Below are 26028 nucleotides of genomic sequence, written 5' to 3'. Positions count from 1 at the left end.
AAAATCTTGGTCTGTAGTGTTTTTGCTTTTTTTTTGTTCTTGATCTTATGTAATTGTGAATTTTGTTTTAACTCATGATCTTTAGTAATTGTATTCTGTGTTATAATTTCGATTTCTTTTGGTGATTTTGATAATAAATTCAGGTTCTCATACTTGCTGTTGTTTAATTACTTTTAGTATTATGACTGTTGTGTTAAATCTGATTTCTTAAGTAACTGTGATTGTTGATCATTCTAGTGTTTTTAATCTTTGCTGTTCTTTTATGTTATTATTTTCAGTGATATTTTCATTGCTTTATATAATATATATATATATATATATATATATATATATATATATATATTTGGGGGGAGGGGGATTCTGTGTCAATAAACATTTTTGAATTTTAGTTTTGAATTCTGATTTATTTTTTGTATACTTTTACTACTGTATCAACTTTGTTTCAAACGTACTTCTTCCTTTACTTGTTTCTGGCTTCCTTTGCAACTGTTTTTCTTCGTCTCCTCAAACTATCTTTGTGTGATAGTTTTGAACGTCTCTTTATAATATGTAATCACTTTGTTCTTGTTGCCCCTCCTGTTACAATACTCAGTGACTTAAAAACAATCGCAGGCATTATCTTGGGAGAGCAGAAGGATTTTTTGAACACAGACTGCTAACAATTCATTGGATCGGCAATGAAATACCGTAGCCCAGACTGGGCTCTCACTTCAACCAAAACAAAAATGCAAATTCACAAAAAGCACAAAACACATCCTTAAGAATATTAACATAATGTACATGGTGCACTGTGCCAAACTACACACACACACACACACACACACACACACACACACACACAGATGGATAGATAGATAGAGAGAGATAAACAGATAGATAAACATAGATAGACAGACTAATAGATAAATAGACAGACAGATATATAGAGATAAACTTTCGTTCAAAGTTCATCTAGATATGAGAAGCGCATAGTTCATTAATTCAGTTCAACACCATCCCTCGCTGGTAACTATAAAGCTTCACCCCCCCCTACAAAGAAGTAAGAAACTAGCAGCCTTTCAACACAACACTAATGTCTCAATACAGTCCCTATTACTTTAAAACACTACACTTAACAAGCCAATAAATAAGCACTTAGTCACTACTGCTATCCAAACCTTCAGTCATATAGCATGCTTCATTATTCACCACCGAACATACCCCCAACACTACACTGAGTGCGTTAATAACCTCCCTGCTCCTCCTTCCCCACCAGCTTAACAAACAAATGTATAGCCAATAGCCACCACTGCCATCCAAAACCGCCATTCAAAACGCATCTTTCATTAATCACCACCAGACATACACACCTCAGAAACTACCCAACCCACAGAGACATGACTGCACATAGCCAGTGTGCAAAGTGGTTATCACTCATCCCTGCCAGAATACCAACACTAAATACAACTCACAATAATCCATGATGCCTACATTGTAGTGCAGCCTCCCCTCCCCCCTCCACATCAAAACACACTTACTTACCTTATGCACCATACCGTCACAACACAGACCATCTTTCAACATAACTTCAATAAAAGACATCTGGGAGCATTCAGTTGGTGCGACAAGTTCCCTGCGGTAGACTGGATTCATGACTGGATGAGTCCGGAATTGCATCAGCACTAAGAATTATATTACACTTCTTATAGTCCATTTTTGCTACTGTCAGACGACTTTTTTTTTTTTTTTTTTTAGTCTTGGGAGTCCCAAAATAGTGTGGAGGTTAATACATTCTTATTTAACCTGAAAAGTTTGAAACGTACCCACTAAGCTCAATATACCCCTAATCACTTGGATGTAGGAAGAATAAGTTGGGAAAGATGTCATCATAGTGAATGGACTAAATTCTGCTGTCTGTAATTTTGAAATCTTCATATTAATAAGTCTTGAAAAAATTAAAGATCATTATTCTTTAATTGATTCAATTTGAATTTGAATTTTCTCTATTTAATGCTCAAGCTGGTGTTATTTTTAGAATCTGAAATTAACTCCCGCATTCGCGGACCAAGAGCAAGTGTTATGTTCTGATGGGCGTGTGTGGTTCTGTCTATCTGTTTAAGAGGCTGGGCTAGCAAAATAACTCAAACAACTTGTATCCGATTTAAATCAAATTCGGTAAAATTGCTCATGAACAGCCAGTAACTTCATTGTTTTTTAGAACATCAGTTCGGACGTCAAGGTTACATGGCTGGGTCAAAGTGTGACCTAACAAAGTCAACTTAAACAGTTTTTGTTCAGTTTAGACCAAATTTAGGGGAAGGGTTGCAGGAATGCTGAGAACAGTGATTCAATTTTGAGAAGGAAGATCAAAGAAGATGAAATTTTGACGTGTGTGTGTGTGTGTGTGTGTGTGTGTGTGTGTGTGTGTGTGTTTAGCAAAATGAAGTTTTTATCCCAGTTTGACCAGACCTGGTGGCAGTGTGGAGGGTCAGCCAAGGGGTAAAATTAATGCTTTAGAGAACAGCACGGTAGGCTGAAGTTCAGTCACAGGCCAAGACCAACTTAACTCTTTGACTATAAGTATTTCTCACAACTGAATATAATTGTCTGGAGTGCACAAAAAAATCTTAAGTTCAACAACATGAAGGGGGGGGGGGAATTACTCGAGAAAGATTTTAAACTGTCAGGTAGAATATACCTCATCCCTAAAATCGTTTCATGTTGGCCTGAATAGAATGCCCAAATATGTTGACTGTATCTAAAAGGATAAACAGTTTTTATTCGATTTTGACCAAACTTTGTGGATGAGATGGGATAGACTTAGAATATAACAGTTCGATTTTGAGAACAGTCGAAGGTCAAGGACACTAGGAAAGGTCAAAGTGTGAGGTTACAGGGCAACGTCGACTAACACAGTTTTGATATGATTTGAACAAAACTTGGTGGAAGTGTTGAGGGTCAAGCAAAAATTAAAATATAGAATTTTGACAACTATCAGTCAAAGGGCAAGGTCAAAATTGAACTCGTGTGAATGTGTGTAAATAAAATAATAATAGTTTTGATCTTAACTGGATCAAACTCTCTCAATGAGTTGAGGATTGCCCGAAAGTTTGACCTATTGTTTTTAGAACAGTAGGTCAGAGGTGATGGTCACACGGCAAGCACCACTTAAGCAGTTCTTATCCAGTTTAGACTAAACTTTGTGGAAGGGTTCAGCTTAACACCAGGACAAAGAGATTCAACCTTCAAAGCAATTACTCAAAGTTCAAGGTCGCAGGGGATTGTCAAATATCAGTCACTGGGCAAAGTCAGCTCATACAATTTGTTTTCTAATCTGAAGGGTTAGACAGAACGAAATGTTAAGGGTCAGGCCAGAATGAAATAATGCAATTTTGATAATCTGGAAAGTCAAGGTCACCTGGCAAAGTAAAAAATTAGGCAGTTCGGTTAGTTGGTGGAGACGAGTGTTGCATTCTAAGTACTCCATCAATTTTTGAAAAATTCTATTTATATATATGTGTCTCTAGTTATTCCTCCATGGAGCAATTTAATTTTTAAAATCTAATTCTAATGTTTGTGGTATTTCTGTTTCCTTGTACTAAGCCTTCCATGTGAGTATTATTTTCTTCTCTTGCGTTTTTAAACATCATCTTCTAAAGCTGGGTTCTCTCCTAATTTGTTCTTAATGATGTTAGTGTCATTTAATTTCCATTTACTCAATTTGGCCATTGATATGTAGTAGGGTGGTGCCCACAGAACTAACTAGAAGTCGCATTCTTCTGGAATAATCACGGCCTTTTATCCAAACTACTCATCATGCATATTATGCCGCCATATTCTCTTTTATGCTATTTACATATATTTTTGTAACGACATACCATGCCTCAGTCATGTATAGGAAGATAATATGGGTAATGTGCTAAATATATCTGACATAAAAGCAATACGAAACCTCATAGGCCATGAAAGGTATAGTCCCGAGTGGTCCTGCTTTCTATTGCACACAAGGGTCATTTAGTCGGGGGAAAAAAAAAAAAAAAAACGGATAGATCTACCACATGTCTGTTGCAGACACTTTAATCCATAAAGGGTGGCCACAAGCAAATCACTTCATGTCACTCTGTCCTCCACCACAGACTACATTATCTATAAAGTTCGCCCCCTACTTTAATAATACGTCTCCATTCCATCCTTCCATCTCATCCTTGGTTTCACCCTTTCCACGCGTTATTGTTTATTTTTGTTTCTATTATTTGATATCCTGTGTTAATTTATTCTCCCTTCTTCAGCAGATATGGCCTTCCAGTCCTGCCACTCAACACTGCTGGCCTCTTATGCTGTGCTATTGTTCGTCCTCACAGCTCCTGCCAATACCATGGACGGTATGTAAATAATGAAGACTTAACTACATAAGCCAACAGAACTACAAAAACAACCAACAAAAAGCTACCATACCACAGACTTTACGCAAATGGGAAAAGTCATTATAATCATTCAGCCTCTTTTTTTCCACGTTCAGTGGGATAAGACAGGATCAAGAAAGTAAGGAAGGGGGAAATATATAATAGGAGTACTTAATCAAGAGCATATCCTGGGAAATTAGTCATCCACCCTTTCTCTCACGATTCGGGGACCCAAAATCCACGGTTCCGCCTCACAGGCATCCTCTTTATGCGTAGTTTCATAATTACCCTCAGGACATATTCAATCCCACAGCTAAAACGACTCTGTCTATCTCTGAATAGTCATTCACATATTCTCCTCACTTTCTCTATGATACATCTTCAGTAAATAGCACTCAGATCATTTCATATCTTTAATTTCGTTTAGATTATAGGTGTCACGAATCAATTCGCGACATTTCCTTTTTGTGAGAAGCCACGAACTATTAGTGGAAAACTCACTGTGTATCGCTCAGTTAACCGTTTCTCTCTCCATTCCGGGGTATACTTTTCAAATAATTCGTCACCGTTTTCAAAAAGTGACCGATTTAATGCACGTCACTAAGTGCGCTACTGAGCGATACAATTATTTCTTTATCGTTTGCCTCTGCTTCCCTCAACCGTTAGCCACGCCTTGCGTCCTGCCCATTCAATGTATTTGAATTCAGTCTTGTGTTTGCTGTGGCGGAGAAAGGTTCTGTGCTCAGAAGTGGAGAGGTCAGCTAGCACCCCAAGCTCCACTAGACAGTTAATCCAGTCCTCCCACCTTAATGGTGATACATAGCATTCATCGACTGGTATTTCTTTTGTGTATTTTGTAGTTTTAAGAGCTTAGTTAAGGTGTTTTTCCTAGGCGTAAGTATTTAGCTTCTGTGTGAGTGAGCGAGTGCGTCTCATTGATTTGATTTGAAATGTAATGTTAAATTTATTTTTGTAATTAATAAATTTAACAGTTCTATTTCTTGAGCTTAATGTAGAGTAAATCTTGTTTCATTTCTCCATAATTAAGCTTATTTTCCATATAGCTCCTAGCTTGCATAAACGTTTTACTATTCATAACTGGTACTTAGACCAGTCTTGTTGTATTAACTTAAAATCCGTTGTGCCAGGAGTTAATGCATCAGCAAGAACCTGATGTTATTATTATTAGTATTAGTTATTTATTGTCAGGGGTGATGTAACTTTCTCCAGAGGCTAACAGTACAGTAATTCAGCAATTGTGAGTAATTAGTCTCTGCTGTGTACTGTTGAGAAAGTTTATAAATTCTCGTTCTTAGAGAATCGTGCACAAGCCAGCGTAAAGTAATCGTTGCTTGATGTAGCAAGACAATCATTGTCTCTGCGCTTCAATATTATTGAATATAAATATCAATTTAAATAATATTTAACCATTTATATCAAAATTACTGCGATATTATAAAAACCCCGTGACAATTCCAATTGTCACGGGGTTTTTATAATATCACAGTAATTTTGATATAAATGGTTAAATATTATTTAAATTGATATTTATATTCAATAATATTGAAGCGCAGAGACAATGATTGTCTTGCTACATCAAGCAACGATTACTTTACGCTGGCTTGTGCACGATTCTCTAAGAACGAGAATTTATAAACTTTCTCAACAGTACACAGCAGAGACTAATTACTCACAATTGCTGAATTACTGTACTGTTAGCCTCTGGAGAAAGTTACATCACCCCTGACAATAAATAACTAATACTAATAATAATAACATCAGGTTCTTGCTGATGCATTAACTCCTGGCACAACGGATTTTAAGTTAATACAACAAGACTGGTCTAAGTACCAGTTATGAATAGTAAAACGTTTATGCAAGCTAGGAGCTATATGGAAAATAAGCTTAATTATGGAGAAATGAAACAAGATTTACTCTACATTAAGCTCAAGAAATAGAACTGTTAAATTTATTAATTACAAAAATAAATTTAACATTACATTTCAAATCAAATCAATGAGACGCACTCGCTCACTCACACAGAAGCTAAATACTTACGCCTAGGGAAAAACACCTTAACTAAGCTCTTAAAACTACAAAATACACAAAAGAAATACCAGTCGATGAATGCTATGTATCACCACTAAGGTGGGAGGACTGGATTAACTGTCTAGTGGAGCTTGGGGTGCTAGCTGACCTCTCCACTTCTGAGCACAGAACCTTTCTCCGCCACAGCAAACACAAGACTGAATTCAAATACATTGAATGGGCAGGACGCAAGGCGTGGCTAACGGTTGAGGGAAGCAGAGGCAAACGATAAAGAAATAATTGTATCGCTCAGTAGCGCACTTAGTGACGTGCATTAAATCGGTCACTTTTTGAAAACGGTGACGAATTATTTGAAAAGTATACCCCGGAATGGAGAGAGAAACGGTTAACTGAGCGATACACAGTGAGTTTTCCACTAATAGTTCGTGGCTTCTCACAAAAAGAAATGTCGCGAATTGATTCGTGACATTACGCCCCATGAAAATTAAATCTTTCTTCCTTCAGAAGAAAGATTTCAATATACATACATATAAATCCTAACTCAGTCACACAAGATTCACACTGTGGTGTGTGTGCTATCCTGCTACAGGAGAAAGTCGCAGTCGTCAGTGAGCGAAAAAACCTCGTATTTACTTTAATAGAAGCAAGCTTGAGGGAAAAACTCCGTGACGACGGTGAAAATCCTGTACTCAGGTCAAACTGAGCGAAAATTCGCTACATTTACACTGACAACTAATTGTTGTGTAGCGTGGTGTATGTAATACACGGTGTAGGTGTGACAGTTGTAGTGTAACTGTACCTACGTGTAAAATGACACAGTAAATAATATGGCGACGACGAAGGCAGAGGAGAAGAGGCGGCAGCGTGCGGCAGACGATCGGCTGGCCCGCACAGCAAAACTGCTACACCCATTGCTGAACCTGCAAAACCAATTGAGGTGGAGCATCAAAAGTGTCAATGGGACAAAATTCTTATTATGTTACAATTACTCTCTCTGGCTAGCAGTCAGTACATGCTATGAAAAGTACGCTCGAGGTCGCCATTAATTTTAGCACACGATTATGGTCGGCAAGTTGAGAATCCCTGTGCAAACTCGGGTCTTCCATAGCCTCGAACTGCACACGGGTCCTCAACCTGTGCCTCAACCTACAGTACTTATATTAATATCGGAGAGCTGAGAAACCTTGTGCAAACTTGGGTCTTCCATAGCCTCAAGTCGCCTCTGCAGAGTTCTCACTTCCCCCTTAACCTACAATACAATACTTATATTAGTACCGGAAAGCTGAGAATCCTTGTGCAAACTTGGGTCTTCCATAGCCTCAAGTCGCCTCTGCGGAGTTCTCACTTCCCCCTTAACCTACAATACTTATATTAGTACCGGAAAGCTGAGAATCCTTGTGCAAACTTGGGTCTTCCATAGCCTCAAGTCGCCTCTGCGGAGTTCTCACTTCCCCCTTAACCTACAATACAATACTTATATTAGTACCGGAAAGCTGAGAATCCTTGTGCAAACTTGGGTCTTCCATAGCCTCAAGTCGCCTCTGCAGAGTTCTCACTTCCCCCTTAACCTACAATACAATACTTATATTAGTACCGGGAAGCTGAGAATCCTTGTGCAAACTTGGGTCTTCCATAGCCTCAAGTCGCCTCTGCGGAGTTCTCTCTCGAACTTCCCCCTTAACCTACGGTACATATATTAGTACCGGGAAGCTGAGAATCCTTATGCAAACTTGGGTCTTCCATAGCCTCAAGTCGCCTCTCAACTTCCCCCTTAACTTATGGTACATAACATGTATGTACAGGCCCCGGACATAATGTGTCCTGTGGGGCCAATGGGCGAGACGTCAGGTCTGCACCCACTTCACCACTACCCTGTCTCTCAACTGACTCAGAGATTACAGGTGTGGTTATGAATGGCACAGGAAGGGCATGTCCCTGATTAGTGGTGATACTTTGGCACACACTACAGGAACGGACAAAACTATCTATGTCCCGTCCCATCCCTGGCCAGAAAAAGTCAGCTCGGATACGGCCCTGGGTCTTCCTTTTGCCCAAGTGACCTCCTGAGGCTGAACAATGACCCCATTGTAACACTGCTAGGCGGTACTTGGCGGGAACGACAAACTGCAGTCGAACCTCGCCCTCGGGTGTTCGTGACTCACGGTAGAGCCGTCCTTGTTTGCGAAGGAACTTGGCTCGACCTCCCCGTGAATACTTAATCACTCGACCCTTTTGTTTGTTCCGCACGGCAGCAAGTGTCGGGTCAGAATGTTGTTCTTGCACAACAAGTTGACTGCACATCAGATCTTGCGGCGATTCAATGATCACTGGGGTGACACAGTCTAGAGCCTCAGTCATGGCTCGTGTCACCGCAGCAGCCGAAGTCTGAGTAGCGCCATCGGAGCAACTATCCTTGACTCCAATAATATTGCCTACTATTAAGTCAAATAGAGGCTCTGGCATGACAACTGCAAGTGTCATACCAGTATAAAATGGAGATGCCACCTGGATACATGCCTCAGGGAACAATCTCACTGATCCATCAATAAGCTTTGCATGGATCTGTCGACCTGTATACTGCTCAGGCCGAACTAAACTCTGCTTAACAGAGCAACCTGAGGAACCATTGTCTCTCAGGACCTTCACAGGAATGCCTCCCACAAACCCTGGCTGAACAAGGAAGGTACTGTCACCTGTGGGAGGGCCTGTGGAGGAAGCAGCTAGCCACTCATGAGGCTGCTGAATTGATGTGGCAAACATTGTGCCTTGAGGGTTATATTGGGAAGATGGAACATTGGCCATCTGTGGAGGGGGGTTCACTGTCACTGTGGGACTAGTGAACTGTGGGGGAGTACCCACACTGGTAGGGACGTGACCACCAGGCTGCTGCTGAGGAATGAAGGCTGCATTCGCTTCCTGCCTCTTTTGAGCTGGTGGTGAAAAACTTTGTCCCGTCGGTCGGTTGCGTGGCTGATACTGCTGCTGGTTAGGGTACTTGTTGTACCTCTTCCACTCAGGTTTCTGAGTGTTTTGCCCCTGGTCCTTCTGTGGTTTGCTTGGACCTTGACCATTACTCTGAGAACGGCCTTGGTGCTGGGATTCAGTCTGAGACGGCTTCCCAGACTTAGCAGTATCTTTTCTGCTCCAGGTGTTTTGCTTACGAGCTTGATACCCGTATGCAGTAAAGAATGCGTCAGCCTTCTCTGCCATTTGGCTGGCATCTTTCACCTGGCAGATCTTAAGCTGTGCTATGAGCTCAGCAGGCCACGACCTCTCTAGCTGTGTACGCAGCATAAGGTCAATTATCCCCTCACGCGTGGAAGGAGTTTCATCTTTCTCCATCCACTCATTTAAGTAAGCTGTGAGACGATCAAGGAACTGAACAGCTGTCTCCTTGTCTTGGAGACAAGCTCGCATGAACTGAACTTTGGCGTCGTCTACTGTGAGACCATACGCCTTAATGAGTGCAGCTTTCATCATCTCATATGTGAGATTGTCTCCACGAATTCTGTGGAGAATATCGAGGGCAGGGCCCTCAAATAGGCTAAGAAACTGAAGCCGCTTAGCTGCCTCATCCAGTTGATATAAGTCTGCCATGTCCTCAAAACGAGCTATGTACGGCTCGATTCGCTCGCTTTCCTTGTATGAAGGAAGCTTGATGCGTGGGGTCGCCAGGACATGTGCAGGGGGAACGCTCGTGGAGCTTTGACCAACTGCACCAGACGTGTCTGAAGCCAAGGAATCTCGCTTGAGCTTCATCATTTCAAGTTCATGTTTTTCTCGTGCCTCACGTTCGGCACGTTCATGTTCTCGTTCTCGCTCGCGTTGTTCACGCTCGTCGTATTCGCGCTGTTCTCGCTCTTTTCTAACTCGAGCTCGCGTTGTTTCTGCTCGTGTTCGCGCTGTTCTTGCTCGTATTCGCGTTGTTCACGCTCGTATTCGCGCTGTTCTAGCTCTTCACGGGCATCATTCTCGCGCTGCTGCTCCTGATTATGCCGTGAGAGTATATACTCTTTAATTTCGGTTGGGTCCGAAAGACCCATTTCTTTGGCTTCCTGTAAAAATACAGTAGTAGCCATTTCGCTAATTTATTAAGCAAACCGAAATTGAGTACTGACTGCTTAGCGACGAATACTAATAAACAAAAGTAAAGAGTACAGACACAAGCTAGTGGTGACCAGTCTTATCCAGTTAACTGGCAAAGAATAAATAAAAATGTAAATGACTGGGAAGACTCAATAATAAACACAATGGGTACGCCGACTTCCCAGGAGCGAATAAAATCGTCTGGCGTTACCAAGAATAAACTAGAGTTAAGTATTCTATTGATTAATAAAGCAAAATTCACTTGCTAAATTAAGGGTAAACACCAGTAAGCTTGTGCCTATAAACTTTAATGATAAATACCTAAATATGAATGAGTGAGCACTATCTCGTGAATAGCTTTAGAGCTAGGAGTTAATATCCTGGCGAGGTCGCCAATTGTCACGGGGTTTTTATAATATCGCAGTAATTTTGATATAAATGGTTAAATATTATTTAAATTGATATTTATATTCAATAATATTGAAGCGCAGAGACAATGATTGTCTTGCTACATCAAGCAACGATTACTTTACGCTGGCTTGTGCACGATTCTCTAAGAACGAGAATTTATAAACTTTCTCAACAGTACACAGCAGAGACTAATTACTCACAATTGCTGAATTACTGTACTGTTAGCCTCTGGAGAAAGTTACATCACCCCTGACAATAAATAACTAATACTAATAATAATAACATCAGGTTCTTGCTGATGCATTAACTCCTGGCACAACGGATTTTAAGTTAATACAACAAGACTGGTCTAAGTACCAGTTATGAATAGTAAAACGTTTATGCAAGCTAGGAGCTATATGGAAAATAAGCTTAATTATGGAGAAATGAAACAAGATTTACTCTACATTAAGCTCAAGAAATAGAACTGTTAAATTTATTAATTACAAAAATAAATTTAACATTACATCTCAAATCAAATCAATGAGACGCACTCGCTCACTCACACAGAAGCTAAATACTTACGCCTAGGGAAAAACACCTTAACTAAGCTCTTAAAACTACAAAATACACAAAAGAAATACCAGTCGATGAATGCTATGTATCACCACTAAGGTGGGAGGACTGGATTAACTGTCTAGTGGAGCTTGGGGTGCTAGCTGACCTCTCCACTTCTGAGCACAGAACCTTTCTCCGCCACAGCAAACACAAGACTGAATTCAAATACATTGAATGGGCAGGACGCAAGGCGTGGCTAACGGTTGAGGGAAGCAGAGGCAAACGATAAAGAAATAATTGTATCGCTCAGTAGCGCACTTAGTGACGTGCATTAAATCGGTCACTTTTTGAAAACGGTGACGAATTATTTGAAAAGTATACCCCGGAATGGAGAGAGAAACGGTTAACTGAGCGATACACAGTGAGTTTTCCACTAATAGTTCGTGGCTTCTCACAAAAAGGAAATGTCGCGAATTGATTCGTGACAATAGGTTCTAACATTCTTCCATGCATCGGTCTTAGTTAACTAATAGCGGCTGTTCACACGATCTCCGACAACCTTCTATGCAGTCCCTCATCTCTGAGGTCAAACTCAGTGACCTCCTCCCAGGCCTTTTCGATCTGCCTCTCAAAACCCAACCCCTAGCGTTCACACTTTCGCTTTCCACACTCAGTTGTCACCCTCCATTCAGTTCGGTCTTTTCACCGAGGGCCACTGAGAGCATCCTAAACTAACCAAACCTAATTTTGGTTTTCCAGTGGCTCTTGGTGAGCCACAAAGCGGCCCTCGGTGGTGCTTGGGGTCAGTCTTTTCAGCGAGGGACACCGAGAACCACCTAACTTGACCTAACCTAACCTTGCTTTTCCAGTGGTCCTTGGCGAAAAGACTTACTGCTTCATCCTTCCCACATGCCCAACCCATCTCAATTTACCCCTCTTCATCACAACACCAACACACTCGAATCCCATCTCTCCTCTTAACTCTTCATTCGTAGATCTAGCCATCCAGGCCTCACATTCAAGGACGCACTACACATCGCCCCCATCACTGTCATTATGTACGTCTGAGCTTATGAATATCCACTTCCATTTCTGCCCTGGTCTCACTACCATACAGTATTACGCTGCTAACACACGTCACATACAAAGATTCCTTAGCATGGGAGGGAGAACCCTCTGAATGTCAATAGAGGCAACAGCTCCCTGAACTTCCTCTAACCACATCTTAACCTAGCAACAGAGCTAGCTCCAGCCCCATCTCCAGCACATTACATGTCCCGCAAACAACAGAACTCTTACACTTACTCAAGAGACTTATTAACAAAAACCTTTTATGCCTGACAATCTCTACATGCTCTCCCCGACACACCACACGCACTAAATCGACATTATCTTGCAGTCTACCTCTAATACTACTCCATCTCTTATTCACCTACTTATCACAAATACTGCTCAAGATGGAGTTATTTCCCACACCCTAGTGGGAACTGCACATGGCCACTCTTTCTCTGCTTCGACTGCACCACCACCACTCTTAGATATCATCACTGTTGTTTTATCCTAATTTACTCTCAAACCCTTGTGCCTCATTCCGTCTCTCTGCTTCCAAATCTTTCTTCTGCCTCCCTTTCATTCTCTACAGTCAAAACTATTCATCAGCATACAACAATTTCCATGAAAGTGCATTTTTGAAACCACATGAGGGAGCTTCAAACACCGTGATATACAATAAGGGGCTCAAGACTGATCCCTGATGCACTCCAACATTCACCTATATTTTTTCACAAAGGCACAATCACAGCCATCTTCCATTCTTTTAAAACTGTAGCACTAACCGAATAGGGCAGCACTCCCTTGGAGGACGGAAAGCTGGTGACAAGTAGAGCTGGAGCTCCTGTTTAAAAGTCCTCAAGACTATCTTTTGGCCATCCCCCTTTGCTGAACATTTCCAGTGTCTCAATAAAATGGGAGTAAGCTAGCATATTCTCCTATACATTTTCATTTAACTTTCAACAAGAAACTACATTCCCATTATAACACCACACTTCCTGTTCCAAGATTTGCAAACATGGCATCTCAACACCCACCTGCAGAGTCCTCGTGGGGGAGGAAAGGGACCATAAATGCCCCCACCATCAGCTCCTCTTCCAGTGATAAGCATCAGCCTCTCTTCCTGTGATGAGCAAGTGAGATCAATGGAATCATTGTGTGGCTCACTTTTATTTAATTTCTTCATCATTTATGGCCTTGCCCTAATTTCGCTGTTACAGACCACCTCTCTTCCGTTAAACTACACCTCTTCCTCACTTAGGCTCAGTAGTCAGAGGCTACTTTCTCTATAATCAGTTTAAGTCAAGGACCGTTGTTGTGTGTATGTATGCAGCAACGTACAGTGTCTTACTCACGTGTCCCTGAACATGAATCCTCTTAGTTCTCTACATCTGACTTCGGTTATCCTGCCAATTCTACTGACTATGAAAAATTCTTTGATTACCATACGTCTAAGAGAGAATACATTCTATCAACATCTCCCTTTTCTGAAAGCTACTTCCTAAGTGATGTCAAAATTCACCACCACCACCTTTGGATCTCCTTTCTATTCACTGATCCAGCTGTGTTGACGTCTACATCTTTCCTATCCTTATGACCTAGAGCACCCTACACATATCCCTGACAGCCTTGGAGAGAGTACCAACAAACTTGACCTATTCCTTATAATTACTTCTACTTAGTCAATCTTTTAATTCTGTTGGGCTCTTCTGATCACAACCTAATAACCCTAATTTGTCCTATTGCTCCAGGAAGGCCTGTGAACCATCCCACGAAGTAGTGGCTGTGGCACTTTGGAGTTGCTGACTGGGAGACCCTTGGGTAGTATTTCTTTGAATTTTCCCTTGAATGATTACTGCTTTCATGGCCGAAAGTCATCAGAGTGTGCCTTGCACATCATGGAGATCATTCTCTTTCATATGGAAGCATACATTCCTTTCTCTCATCGTTCGACTAATGCAAAGAAACCTTAGTTAAATCACGCTTGTTCTAATGCTGTCAACAACAGGGAGGATGCCTACAGTAGGTACCAGTGCCAACATACCACTGAATCTCATCCCTTTTGTATTCCTGCCTGGAATCATGCCAAGTCTTTTCTTCACAGTGATAAGAATAATTTCATTCATACTAAGTGGTCTTAATTGTTTGACTTCCTCTTTTCCCTTCTGATTACCCTGTCCCTGTTGATTCTACTAGGAAGGCAGAACTCTTTGCTCATTTTTTCTCCTCAAGTTCCACCTTGGATGACTCTGGTGCTGTTTCTCCACCTCTTCTCCCCTCTCACTTCATCATGACTGACATTAATATTTCTTTGGTTGATGTACCTTCTGCCCTCACAGGCTTCAATACTAACAAGGCATATTGGCCTGATGGGGTTCCTCCTGTTGTCCTTAACAACTGTGCCTCTGTGCTTACACCCTGCCTAGGTAAATTCTTTTACCTTAAGTTTGCTCTCATTAAACCTGTTCCAAAGAGGAATGACCGTTCCCAGTCCTCTAATTGTCGCCTAATATCTTTAACTTTGCGCATTTCTAAAGACTTTTATAGATATCCCTAACAAAACTATTAAAACACTATTCTTATCAAAACCATTCCAATTGCCAGTATGGGTTCTGCAAGGGATGCTCCAGGCAATCTTACCTTCCTTTCAGACTCTTGGTTATCCTCATTTTGGGACTTTGGCGAAAACTGCTATCTGCGCCTTGACCTCTAGCTTTCTTTCTGGTCGTTCTATAGCTGCTGCTGTAGACAGTCACCGATCTCCTAGCTCTATGAAAAGTAGTATTCTCCTGGGTTCTGTCCTTTCACCAACTCCTTTCTATTCATCAGTGACTTCGAAGCTGTACATCTAACCCTACCCACTCATACATTGAACACTTCACTCTTCACTTTTCCTTTTGCATCTCACAGCGTCCATCTCTGCAGTTTCTTCAACAAACTCAGAATGTGGCTATGAGATACCTTATTAGTGACTTGGCTTATGGCTCTTACTGAGGTAAAAGTAACCTTGTTATTTTAATGCATCAAAACCTCAGTACCTACATCTTTCAACTCACCAAAATCTTCCATAAGAATATCCTTTAAAATTTAGAATATCCAATTCAATTGTGCAGCATTTCTGAGCATACTTGGGATTTCATTCTCTTGGGATTTATCTTGGAAACATCACATGACCTTGCTTGCAAAATCTGCTTGCAAGAGATTAGGGGTGCGAAGCTAACTCTGTGACTTCTCTAACCTTAGACGGCTGTTGACTTTATACAGAGGTTTCATTCACCCCTGCATAGAGTGCAACTATTTTGTGTCTTGGAGGTGGGTGGATCCCAACATTCAGCTCTTCTGAACAAGGTGGAGTCAAAGACTTTTCTTCTCACTAATATTCCTCCTCTTACATTGCCCTTTCAACCTCTCTTCGCCGCGCCTTGCACCTTTATCTCTTTTCTATCGTTGTTTTACTAATCACTGCTCCTCTGAACTGTCTACACGCACAGCACCCGTCTAATAGCAAACTCTCATCTCTTCTCTGTCCATCTCTCTAATGTAAGAGTTGACTGATACTCTTAGTCCTTTGTGTATGCAGCAAGTCAACTCTGGTAGTGTCTCCTGTCCTTCTCACATTCAGCTTATGACCCCCAGTCTTTTAAACAATGTGCCCAGTCATCTTGAAATGAGTGGATCTTGAATTTAGCTCTTTTATTATCGTTTCTTGGAGGACACAATCTTGCGGGCTTCTGCCTTTTGGTTTCCCCTTTTCCTGATTTTTAAAAAATCAGTTCGTCCAAGTTTTTTTTTTTTTTTTTTTTTTTTTTTTTTATGATTCCAGAAAATTCATTCCATTCGTCACTGCACTTAATCATCCCTGCAAACACGTCATAAATACTTGATACTATCCCATTCCTTTTACCGCATCATAGGATTCTTTACTCGTATCAACTTCGAATTATGTGCCAGTAAAAACAATAAAAATCAAACATTAAGCAAAAGAGAGGCTGTTTCTAACAGTGATGGTACGTCAGCGTTTGGTTATACTCGTAAGATGGCCTTGGCCACGCATGTGTAAGTACGGCATAAGCACTCTCCTTCTCCTAAACATCCAACACCCACGACAGTCATAAAAACGCACAAATCTGCCCTTGATCACTCGTCTTAGTGTTTCATTCTTCTCCCTAGATTCTCCAAGGATAAAATTGCAGACAAAAGGAACACAGTTTTTCGCCCTATCTCTCTACTCCACCCTCCGTTGTAAAAACCCTCAACTTCATTCATATCAGGTTTCTCCTTTTCTTCCCATGCTTCCTCTAAAAACACAATATCACACTCTATCTCTAGTCTGTAAGAAAAAGCAGCAAGCAGGAAATAGCGTAGGAGACAGTGCCTGTTCAGTATTGCCTGCTTATTAACACCAAGAAGAGTATTCAGGCTAATCCTGCCATTATTTCTCCTCAAAATTCCTTTCAGCAACTAACAGACACACTCAACACGGTGGTTCATATATATCGCTCCTCTTCCACTCTGCCGGGTGATTTCTTACTTTTCTGGTGACGGTGCAGAAATGTTATCAACGTGCACCCTTCATGCTTTATTAATTTCTTAATTCCTCTGTCACACCCAAGCGTAACAAGCTGACTGAGACGTCACCACAACACATAAGATACCGCTGGATGATTTTCTAGTGGAACGGTATTTAGGAAACTACCCGTAAGTTGCAGCAGTTGTAATCCCAGGCCCATTTGAAGTGTGAACCAAGTGGACTGCCGGTTTTAGTGGCCATCTTTTTGAAGTCCACTATCCTCCTTTCTGGGGATAGGGAGACAGATCACCTCATACTGTATTTCTTACAAACATGAGTTAGCCAAGATTAGCACAAAACAAACATCTGCCTCTGAGTTATCGTGAGTGTAATGTTTTTCTCCCAACCTTCTCAGACTTTAGAAGAAAAAAGGGTCTTCTACATGGCAAACTAATTTCTTTTTTTTCCCCCTTTTCCTCCCCGTCACAGACAGGTCAGTATGGAATGACATACTGAAGGAAGCCCCACCCATCCAGTACTCCACCCTGAGCGGCCCCTCCTTCACCAACACCACAGAGACCACGGTCACGGTTGTGTCTGGTACCACCGCCATGCTGCCGTGTGGTATTAGGAACCTGCATAACTACACCGTGAGTTGACACACGTTAATTGGCCAATAGTTAAAAATGTTGGGAAATGGATCAGAACTATTGAAACAAAAAGGTTGGCTTTAAGAGACTTGAAAATAGACAGAGGGATAGAGAGACTAGCAAACAGATATCACATAGACAGACAAAGATAGACAGATAGGCATAGAAAGAGTGAATGTGAGTCTACACGTGTGTGTGTGTGTGTGTGTGTGTGTGTGTGTGTGTGTGTGTGTGTGTGTGTGTGTGTGTGTGTGTGTTTTGGGAACTGGCTATAAACTCAAGATAAATTTAGAATCTTAATAACTTACAGTGAATTACATTTTAGGCTTTAAGAGAATCACATGTAGAATTAAACTAAGAGAAATATGCTAAATTTATTTGCAGAACGGCAATTAGTCGTGGAACTATTAGAAAACCATTGAGTGCGAGAAGGTTCTCCCTACGATGAATATTATTATCCTGTGGTACTGTTATTGAAATAGAAAGCAGAATTACTAAGAGTCGTATTAAAATTATACCTACTCATTGAATCGGGTGACATATTGCAGCAACAGTATCATGTTCATATGAAACATGAACCTGGTGGATTGCAGATTGAAGCTGCCCTCATCCTGCAGTCCACTCGACTGGGAGTGAGTTGAGGGACGTTTGTAAAACCAAGCAGTGTAGCCGCCCAGTTATGTAGGTAATGCGGCGTGAAGGTGTCCCTCTCCAACACCGTGGCGTCTTATAGTTTGATGTCTCAAGACGATTTATTCAAAATAAGAGAGCCGAATAATGTAAAATAGTTAAATACCGGAAGTACGGCTCTATCCAATGCATCCGTTTTGAAAATTCTTGAAACATAAATTACATTGCCAGGACACATGCAAACTATATTCCACACAAGTTGTACTTTTGAAATGGGTTGTTTCCTGGCTTCGAAATGAAAGTTGGCAAATGCAGTCAGTAAGTCAGAAGGTGTGTGGTAGGCCAATCCGTTTTCGTTTTCGTTTTCGTTTTTAAAGGCTCCAACATGCTTGCATGTGTCGGCCTTGGTCACCTAATGGCTGCTCTCCACGCTGCACGATCCACTGCAGCCTCCCTGTTCAGTCCCTTAACCCTAAGGTCACACTTAATGACCTCGTCCCATGTCTTTCTCGGTCTACCCCTCATAACCCACCCCCAATATTAACACTTCTCACCTTCCTCACCCAATTATCACCCCCCATCCTCTCCACTTGTCCAAACCACCTCAATCTACCTCTCCTCATCACAACATCAATACACTCCAGTCCCATTCTACCTCTCAAGTCTTCCACCGTAAACCCAGCCCCTCCAAGCCTTGGACGCAGGGACGCACTGCACATCCACCTAATCAATGTCATTTCTGTACGTCTGAGCCGGCGAATATCTTCCTCCTTCACTGCCCAGGTCTCACTACCATACAGTATTACACTCCTAACACATGCTGCATACAAAGACCCCTTAGCACGTAGGGAGAGCCCTTTCAATGTCAGGAGAGGCAACTTCTCCCTGAACTTCTTCCAACCACTTCTCACCCTATCCACAGAGATAGCTCCAGCCCCACCTCCAGCACACAACATGTCTCCCAAATAACAAAACACTTCCACACACTCAAGAGATTCACCAGCAAGTGATATAATTATATCACACTCCCATCACTTCACCTCTACAGGTCCCTTTGTAAACTGAAAATAAAATCAATTCGAGAAAAGTTTGTAGAGTCATCATTGCAGTGAATAGGTTAATGGTGATTGTTTCTAGGTCTTTCTGCATTAGAGTTCCCTGCCACACTTAAGCCCTTCAATCTGGTATGTATTTATCATAGTATTCCTGAAATCTTTTCATGAATTATGCAGCACCTTAGAAATTATATTTGAGCTGGAAAGGTTAGGTACATCATTAATATAGCCTTCAGTGTTTAATTCAAATTTAAGAGCGTCATCAAAATAAATGCAGACACTCTTGAAGAAGTTCAGTAGTACGATTACCTGGGGCAAACACTAAAACTAACGAAAGATCATGAAAAAAAAAAAAAAAAAAGCATTACAATTGAATGGAAAGTTTCTGGTAAACACTGAGGCATCATGGAAAGTAGACTGCCAGGATGTATGAAAGAAAAAAAAAAAGTAAATAACGAATATAATCCCAGCTATGATGTTCGGTTGTGAGACCTGGAAACTGACAAAACTGATAGTAAACAAACTAATCCGTTCTCAAAGAGGAATGGAAACATCAGTGTTGGGAATTTCTCTGAGGGACAGGAAGAGAACAACTTGGGTGAGACAGCAGACTAAAGCCAAAGACATTATAGAGGTTATAAAAGAACAGAAATGGAGATGGATCGGTCACGTTGCAAGAATGAGAGGTAACCGATGGAACAAGAGGCTGACTGACTGGACTCCAAGAGACTGCGAGTGCAGTTGAAAAATGCCAGACAGGAGGTGGAGAGGTGAGACAGAGTAGCCTGCAGACTAAACCTGGCAGATACTGATTCAGTCAAGGAGTTCGTGGAGAAAATTGGAGTGGCTTTTGTTCAGCAGTGGACTTGCAGTGAATGTAGATGATGATGATGATGATGATGTCTTATTCATTTGAATATAAAAACTGATGATTTAAAGTCAATGAATAGCAGACACTGAGTAGAAAGTCACCCTCGGACTGAATAGATTGCTTTAATTGTTCCTCATTACCTTTCTAAATCCGATTGACTTCGTTTATTTATCTTATTCTATTTGCACCAAATGATTTTATGTAACTGAGTAAAGTCCTGTTGGACTGACGGGATATATTATTACTTCATCTAACGCCTCCAGTTCGAAAAATCTGTCTAAAAATGAATGAAAATTGTCACGAATGGACAAGAATGAAATCAAAATGACATTCCCGAGCTCTGTAGCTTAACAGTGCACTGTAACTCGTTCTCTCTCTCAGTTCAAACATGTAGCAGTAACGCATTTATATAAGACACGAATGATTAAGACGACACAAATCTCACGAATTTTTAAACTACAGTTGCTTCATCATCGTCATCACCCTAGCCCTATTAACCCTTATAAAATAAGAAGTGGGAAAGATTCAGCAACACACACACACACACACATACACACACACACACACACACACACACACACACACACACACACACACACACACACACACACACACACACACACACACACACACACACATCAAAGTACCCAACATAATCATTCACTTATCCTTTCACTCGCCATTTAAGCCTAGACTCCAGGACGATGACCCACCCACCCCCGTCTATGTCTGTCTGTCTGTCTGTCTGTCTCTCTTTCTCTCTCTCTCTCTCTCTCTCTCTCTCTCTCTCTCTCTCTCTCTCTCTCTCTCTCTCTCTCTCAACAATCAACACTCTCCTGTACAGGTGTCGTCAGTGGGCAGGCGTGGTATTAGACTCGAGACTGTTAAATTAATAACCTAAATCTTGGAAGGCTAAGCACTGGACCACCAATAACTCTCCTTAACATACAGGTGTTGTGGTGCCACGGTAAGTATAACTGATTCCTGACCGCCAGACCCACAATACAAATATTAAACACTAAGTTCAGGCCAACCATGTGTGAAAAGTGCTTCATCTGACCACCATTAACCTTTGTTATGGGTACAATAATAATTGACCCCTGGAGGTGGTGGTCCAGTGTTGTAAGAAGTCCTCTGTTGTCTGAAGTGACTCATGTTCAATCCCAATCTGGGACAGGGAGCAATTTAATTAAATTAATTCTGAAATAGAATTTAATGACCCGTCGATGTCGTAAAATTATTCCCGTTAATATCAATATACTAGTCCAGAGTGAGACAGCTCTAGCATGTACTAGGTATGGACCGCGGGTATTAACGCCGAAATGGTAATATGTGAAAGTGTGCTGCATCTCGAAGACTGCTGGACCAAATGGAACGAACTGTCAAGCCTAAAAGTATTCACCTACACTCCAGACACAAGGTTGGAGCCAGCCAAGAACGCTAAGCAACTTACCACCATTTATTTTCTTTCATACAGGTGTCGTGGGTGCAGGGGAGGGACATTTGTATCCAAACAACAATGTCTGTCACCAACACCTCAGACGCCAGGTTCCAGTCAGCCAATAACGCTAAGCACTTCACCACAATTACTTTCCGCCATACAGGTGTCGTGGGTGCGTGGGCAGGACATTCGCCTCCTGACCACCAAGTCCGTCACGTACACCTCAGACGCCAGGTTCGTGTCGGTCAACCCAGCGGGAGGGCAGCAGTGGATTCTGAAGATACACTATGTAAGGAAGACCGACGCGGGCTCTTATCTTTGCCAGGTCTCCACCACCCCGCCCATCACACACACCGTCAACCTCACTGTGCAAGGTGACTAATCCCTGTTCACTTTAACTAGATATTATATGACCATCTCTCCACTTTGAATTCCGAGTCGTAGCAATAGATTAACAATAGAATACGATAAAGTACTATGGAAAGGATGTAAAGCCACAGTATTGTCTTAACGTGCCACTGAGGTACGGAAAATAAGCTGTAAAATGACAAGAAATCTCCATTAAGTTAATATAAGCTATTACATTTTGAACGAACGCACACTCTACCACTGTGGTACAGTGGTAGAGTGTGCGTTTCGTACACGGGTGAACCAGGGTTCGCACCCCGCCAGGGTAACAAACTTTGGGAGTGCTCACCCGGCCACGTACTTCATTGGCGGACATCAGGGGTGCTGTGGTTGAATCAGTGTCGCTTAGTGTAAAGTATGCTTGCACCCAGTCGGCTTGCGCGGGCCGATTACACTTGGTTCACAGACTATACACACATCCAAAGCCACTCCAACACTACAATTACACTTACAAGCACTTCTCACCCTACACACAATCTCTACTAGACAGCCTAAGCCACTTGGTAGAGAGGCATTGGCTGTATCGTCCCGACTTCGGTCGGGATAGGCTGGTCCTGCAGTGGATACTCAAACGGCTGATGATGATATATACAGTATATATATATATATATATATATATATATATATGTATGTATGTATATATATATATATATATATATGTGTGTAGAGAGAGAGAGAGAGAGTGTCTAACTCGAGACCGAAGAGTCATGAGTTCGCGCCGCTCCCTGGTAAGCTGCCTTGCTCTGAGAGGTAGTGCTGTCCTGTCATGTAGCTGGTTGTAGCAGCCGTGACTCAATAGGTTAGAGCGCTCCAACCAAAGGGTTGGAGGTTCGAATCCACTCAAGGATCTTTGGTAGACATCAGGAAGGACATCCGGTCATAAAGTGCTACACACCCCAAATCCAAAGTCCTCTACCCAGGGGCAGTGCCTTACCCCTAACTGACAAAAAAGGGGACACGGCGTAAAACCTGAATATATATATATATATATATATATATATATATATATATATATATATATATATATATATATATATATATATATATATATATATATATATATATATATATATATATATATATTCATAATCGAGTATGACCTCATCATTACCCACTGAAACATGGCGGCAGAGTTGATTATGAGTGTTCGGAGGCAGTACCGGTAAAAAAAAAAAAAAAAGTTCCTAATCACTTTGTTCGACCAGATGGATAAATGTGTGTTTGCTCTCAAATCGAGTATGACATTATTATCCGGTGAAGGATGACTTCTGTATTGTAATTATTATTGCTTTGGCACCGGGTACCAAACGTACTCATTAGTGTTAACCCAGTTTAGTGGTCATAATGCAACCATAACTGTAGTTTGTTGGTGCTCGAGAGGGACACCTTCATTTGATGGAATGGATATAAGATGACTCCTTTACCTGGCTATACAAACGTCCTTTAGCTACTTCCTTATCCTTCAAAAGGAGGACGGTGGACCGCAAGAGAAGGCAACTGAAGCCTGCAGTCCACAGGGTTTACGTTTTAGATGAGCCGGGGGTCACACTAATAACATACTCTTCTGTTATAGTCGATGAGAATTCGGTTAAGGAAAATGGAGTTATTATTTTAGGACAATACCCACTCTTACAGCATTTCTTTCCATTAACAGAGGCTGTAGCGACAGTGCAGCCGAGCAGAGAGGTGTACGTGCAGTCTGGGAGTCGCCTGGAAGTGATGTGCCAAGTCCAGGGATGTCCACCTCCAGCCTTCCTCGCCTGGAGTAGAGAAGGCCAACCCGTTGCCACTTCAAAGGCCCACGAGTTCCAGGTCACTGATAACAATGTGACCACACCTGTGTCTCGACTGTCCCTGGCTCGATCCCACGCCACACCCACAGACTCTGGCACCTACACGTGCACTTCCACCTGTACACAGCCGCTGAATGTTACAGTGCACGTGTTAAAAGGTGAGTTTATAAGATAATCCAATATTTTTGTTACCAACAGACCACTTTCTTCACCTCAAGAAGGAACTCTAGTAGCTAAGGGAAAATGTAGAATGTATCTATTCATGACGACTGTTAGATTCATTACATGTGAGACGACTTTGATTTAATTCATTCCCTACATACATTTCGTGAGAATCCCAAACCTTTACTCAGAGAGAGAGAGAGAGAGAAAGAGAGAGAGAGAGAGAGAGAGAGAGAGAGAGAGAGAGAGAGACGTCTGCAAGCATAATCCATTACTAAGTACAATGCATGGGGACTCCAGTCTTTAATAATATTCTTGAATAAATGTGTGATGACTCCAAACCTACTTTCAAACATGACATTTTCAAGTATATTATTTGCATTTGCTTATCCCATCAATACATCCAAGTTCATTTAGTCTATTTGTTGTTTCCCTACCACCAGTTGAACTATTAAACTTTGGGAAACCGTCTCTCAAGGAAAGGGTTAATAAAGATTATTTCTAAACACTTCACCACGGGAAGTTACATTTTTGCTAAAGATAATTGATTGAATAGCTAAAATATAAAAGGAAAGTTTCACTGTAAAGGAAGAACTATAACCTCAGTATTTTTTTCTGTATTCTGTATGCCTTCAAAGAGTATTTCTTATCCTTCCCACACTCCATGACAAAATTTTCAGGTGAGGAACTGGCCGCCATGCAGCACCACAACACCTCTTCCCCACTAAGCCTGTCCACCAGCCTGGCCTGTTACTTAATAGTCTCCGCCACCCTACTGCTGCTCACTAGGTCCTAGACGGAGCCTCCTTCAGTCACGCCAGCGTGGAGCTGCACTCGGCTCTGTCTCTGTCATACCGTGCCTTAGCACCCTCCTCCTACTAGGCAAGGAGAAGCAGGGAGAGGCATGGCATGGGAAGGTTAAGGTTGTTGAACACAGGTGAGGAATTCTGTACTGCCTGAGCATATAGAGAGATTGACAGGAATGAGTTCTGAGAAGAATTAAAGAATAGGAACACTAACTGCATGACTTTAATACCAGAGAAGATATGCAGTTTCTTCCGCTGCATTCAGACAAAGCACGGAAACTGCACACCTGTTCTGTGATATATATGCCGATTTCTTTGAAATCCATGTGTCTCATTTCTCGGTTTCTGATCATTTTTATTTTTGGAAAGAGGCTTACTTCCCGAAAGATTCATTGGGAGGTTCACGTTAATTACATATTGCATTATGGATGAGAGTCCATTGTAAACCAGGTACTAAGATATCAGAGCCATGTATGCCCTTCTTTCACTGTTTCTGAGATTATTTTTTTTGGTGAGGGGGCTGGCACTGATAAAAGCCATGGTCGTAATATTGCTTGTAATGGAAAGCCTTCCAAGTAACCAGAAGAACTTACCTGGAAAGATTAATTCAAAACCAGCAAAGTCTAGGAGTAGTTAAAGAACACACACACACACACACACACACACACACACACACACACACACACACACACACACACACACACACACACACACACACACACACACACACACAGGTTGAATCTCGCCCAACGGTAAAGGGTGAGATGCATAAAATAGTATTATCATGCTCCATTGGATTAATAATAATAATAATAATAATAATAATAATAATAATAATAATAATATTATTATTATTATTATTATTATTATTATTATTATAATTTTTATTCACTGCAGCCAGTATCTGAATATACACCGTTCCATAATCTTGTATCTACAAATATATATATATATATATATATATATATATATATATATATATATATATATATATATATATATATATATATATATATATATATATATTGTTTCCTTTTTACAGGTCTAAGCCTGCGACTGGCTATCTCGTCTGGAGCAAGGTTTCTGCAACAATGATGGACACACTGAGCACTTTACGTGAATAAAAGGTTTTGTATTGCAATTTTTATTATTTTCCTTAGTAGATGGGTGCACAGTGGCAGAGGGCG

At 41.3% G+C, this 26028-nt stretch overlaps 1 protein-coding gene across 1 annotated transcript; it reads left to right on the top strand.

Moving 5' to 3' along the window:
- The first annotated feature begins 4273 nt into the window (after positions 1–4273).
- Positions 4274–24831, top strand: LOC145416008 (lachesin-like). Its single transcript, XM_080285108.1, has 5 exons — positions 4274–4361; positions 17515–17675; positions 21836–22046; positions 23735–24031; positions 24716–24831. The coding sequence occupies exons 1-5, from the start codon at positions 4274–4276 to the stop codon at positions 24829–24831; spliced, it is 873 nt and encodes a 290-aa protein (XP_080141234.1).
- The last annotated feature ends 1197 nt before the right edge of the window (positions 24832–26028 follow it).

Source organism: Coenobita brevimanus, chromosome 104, assembly GCF_032717465.1.
Source record: "Coenobita brevimanus isolate Jiangsu-jjx chromosome 104, ASM3271746v2, whole genome shotgun sequence".
NCBI lineage: Eukaryota > Metazoa > Arthropoda > Malacostraca > Decapoda > Coenobitidae > Coenobita > Coenobita brevimanus.
Note: the sequence above shows the minus strand (reverse complement) of the source record. Positions and strands in the feature narration are given on the sequence as shown.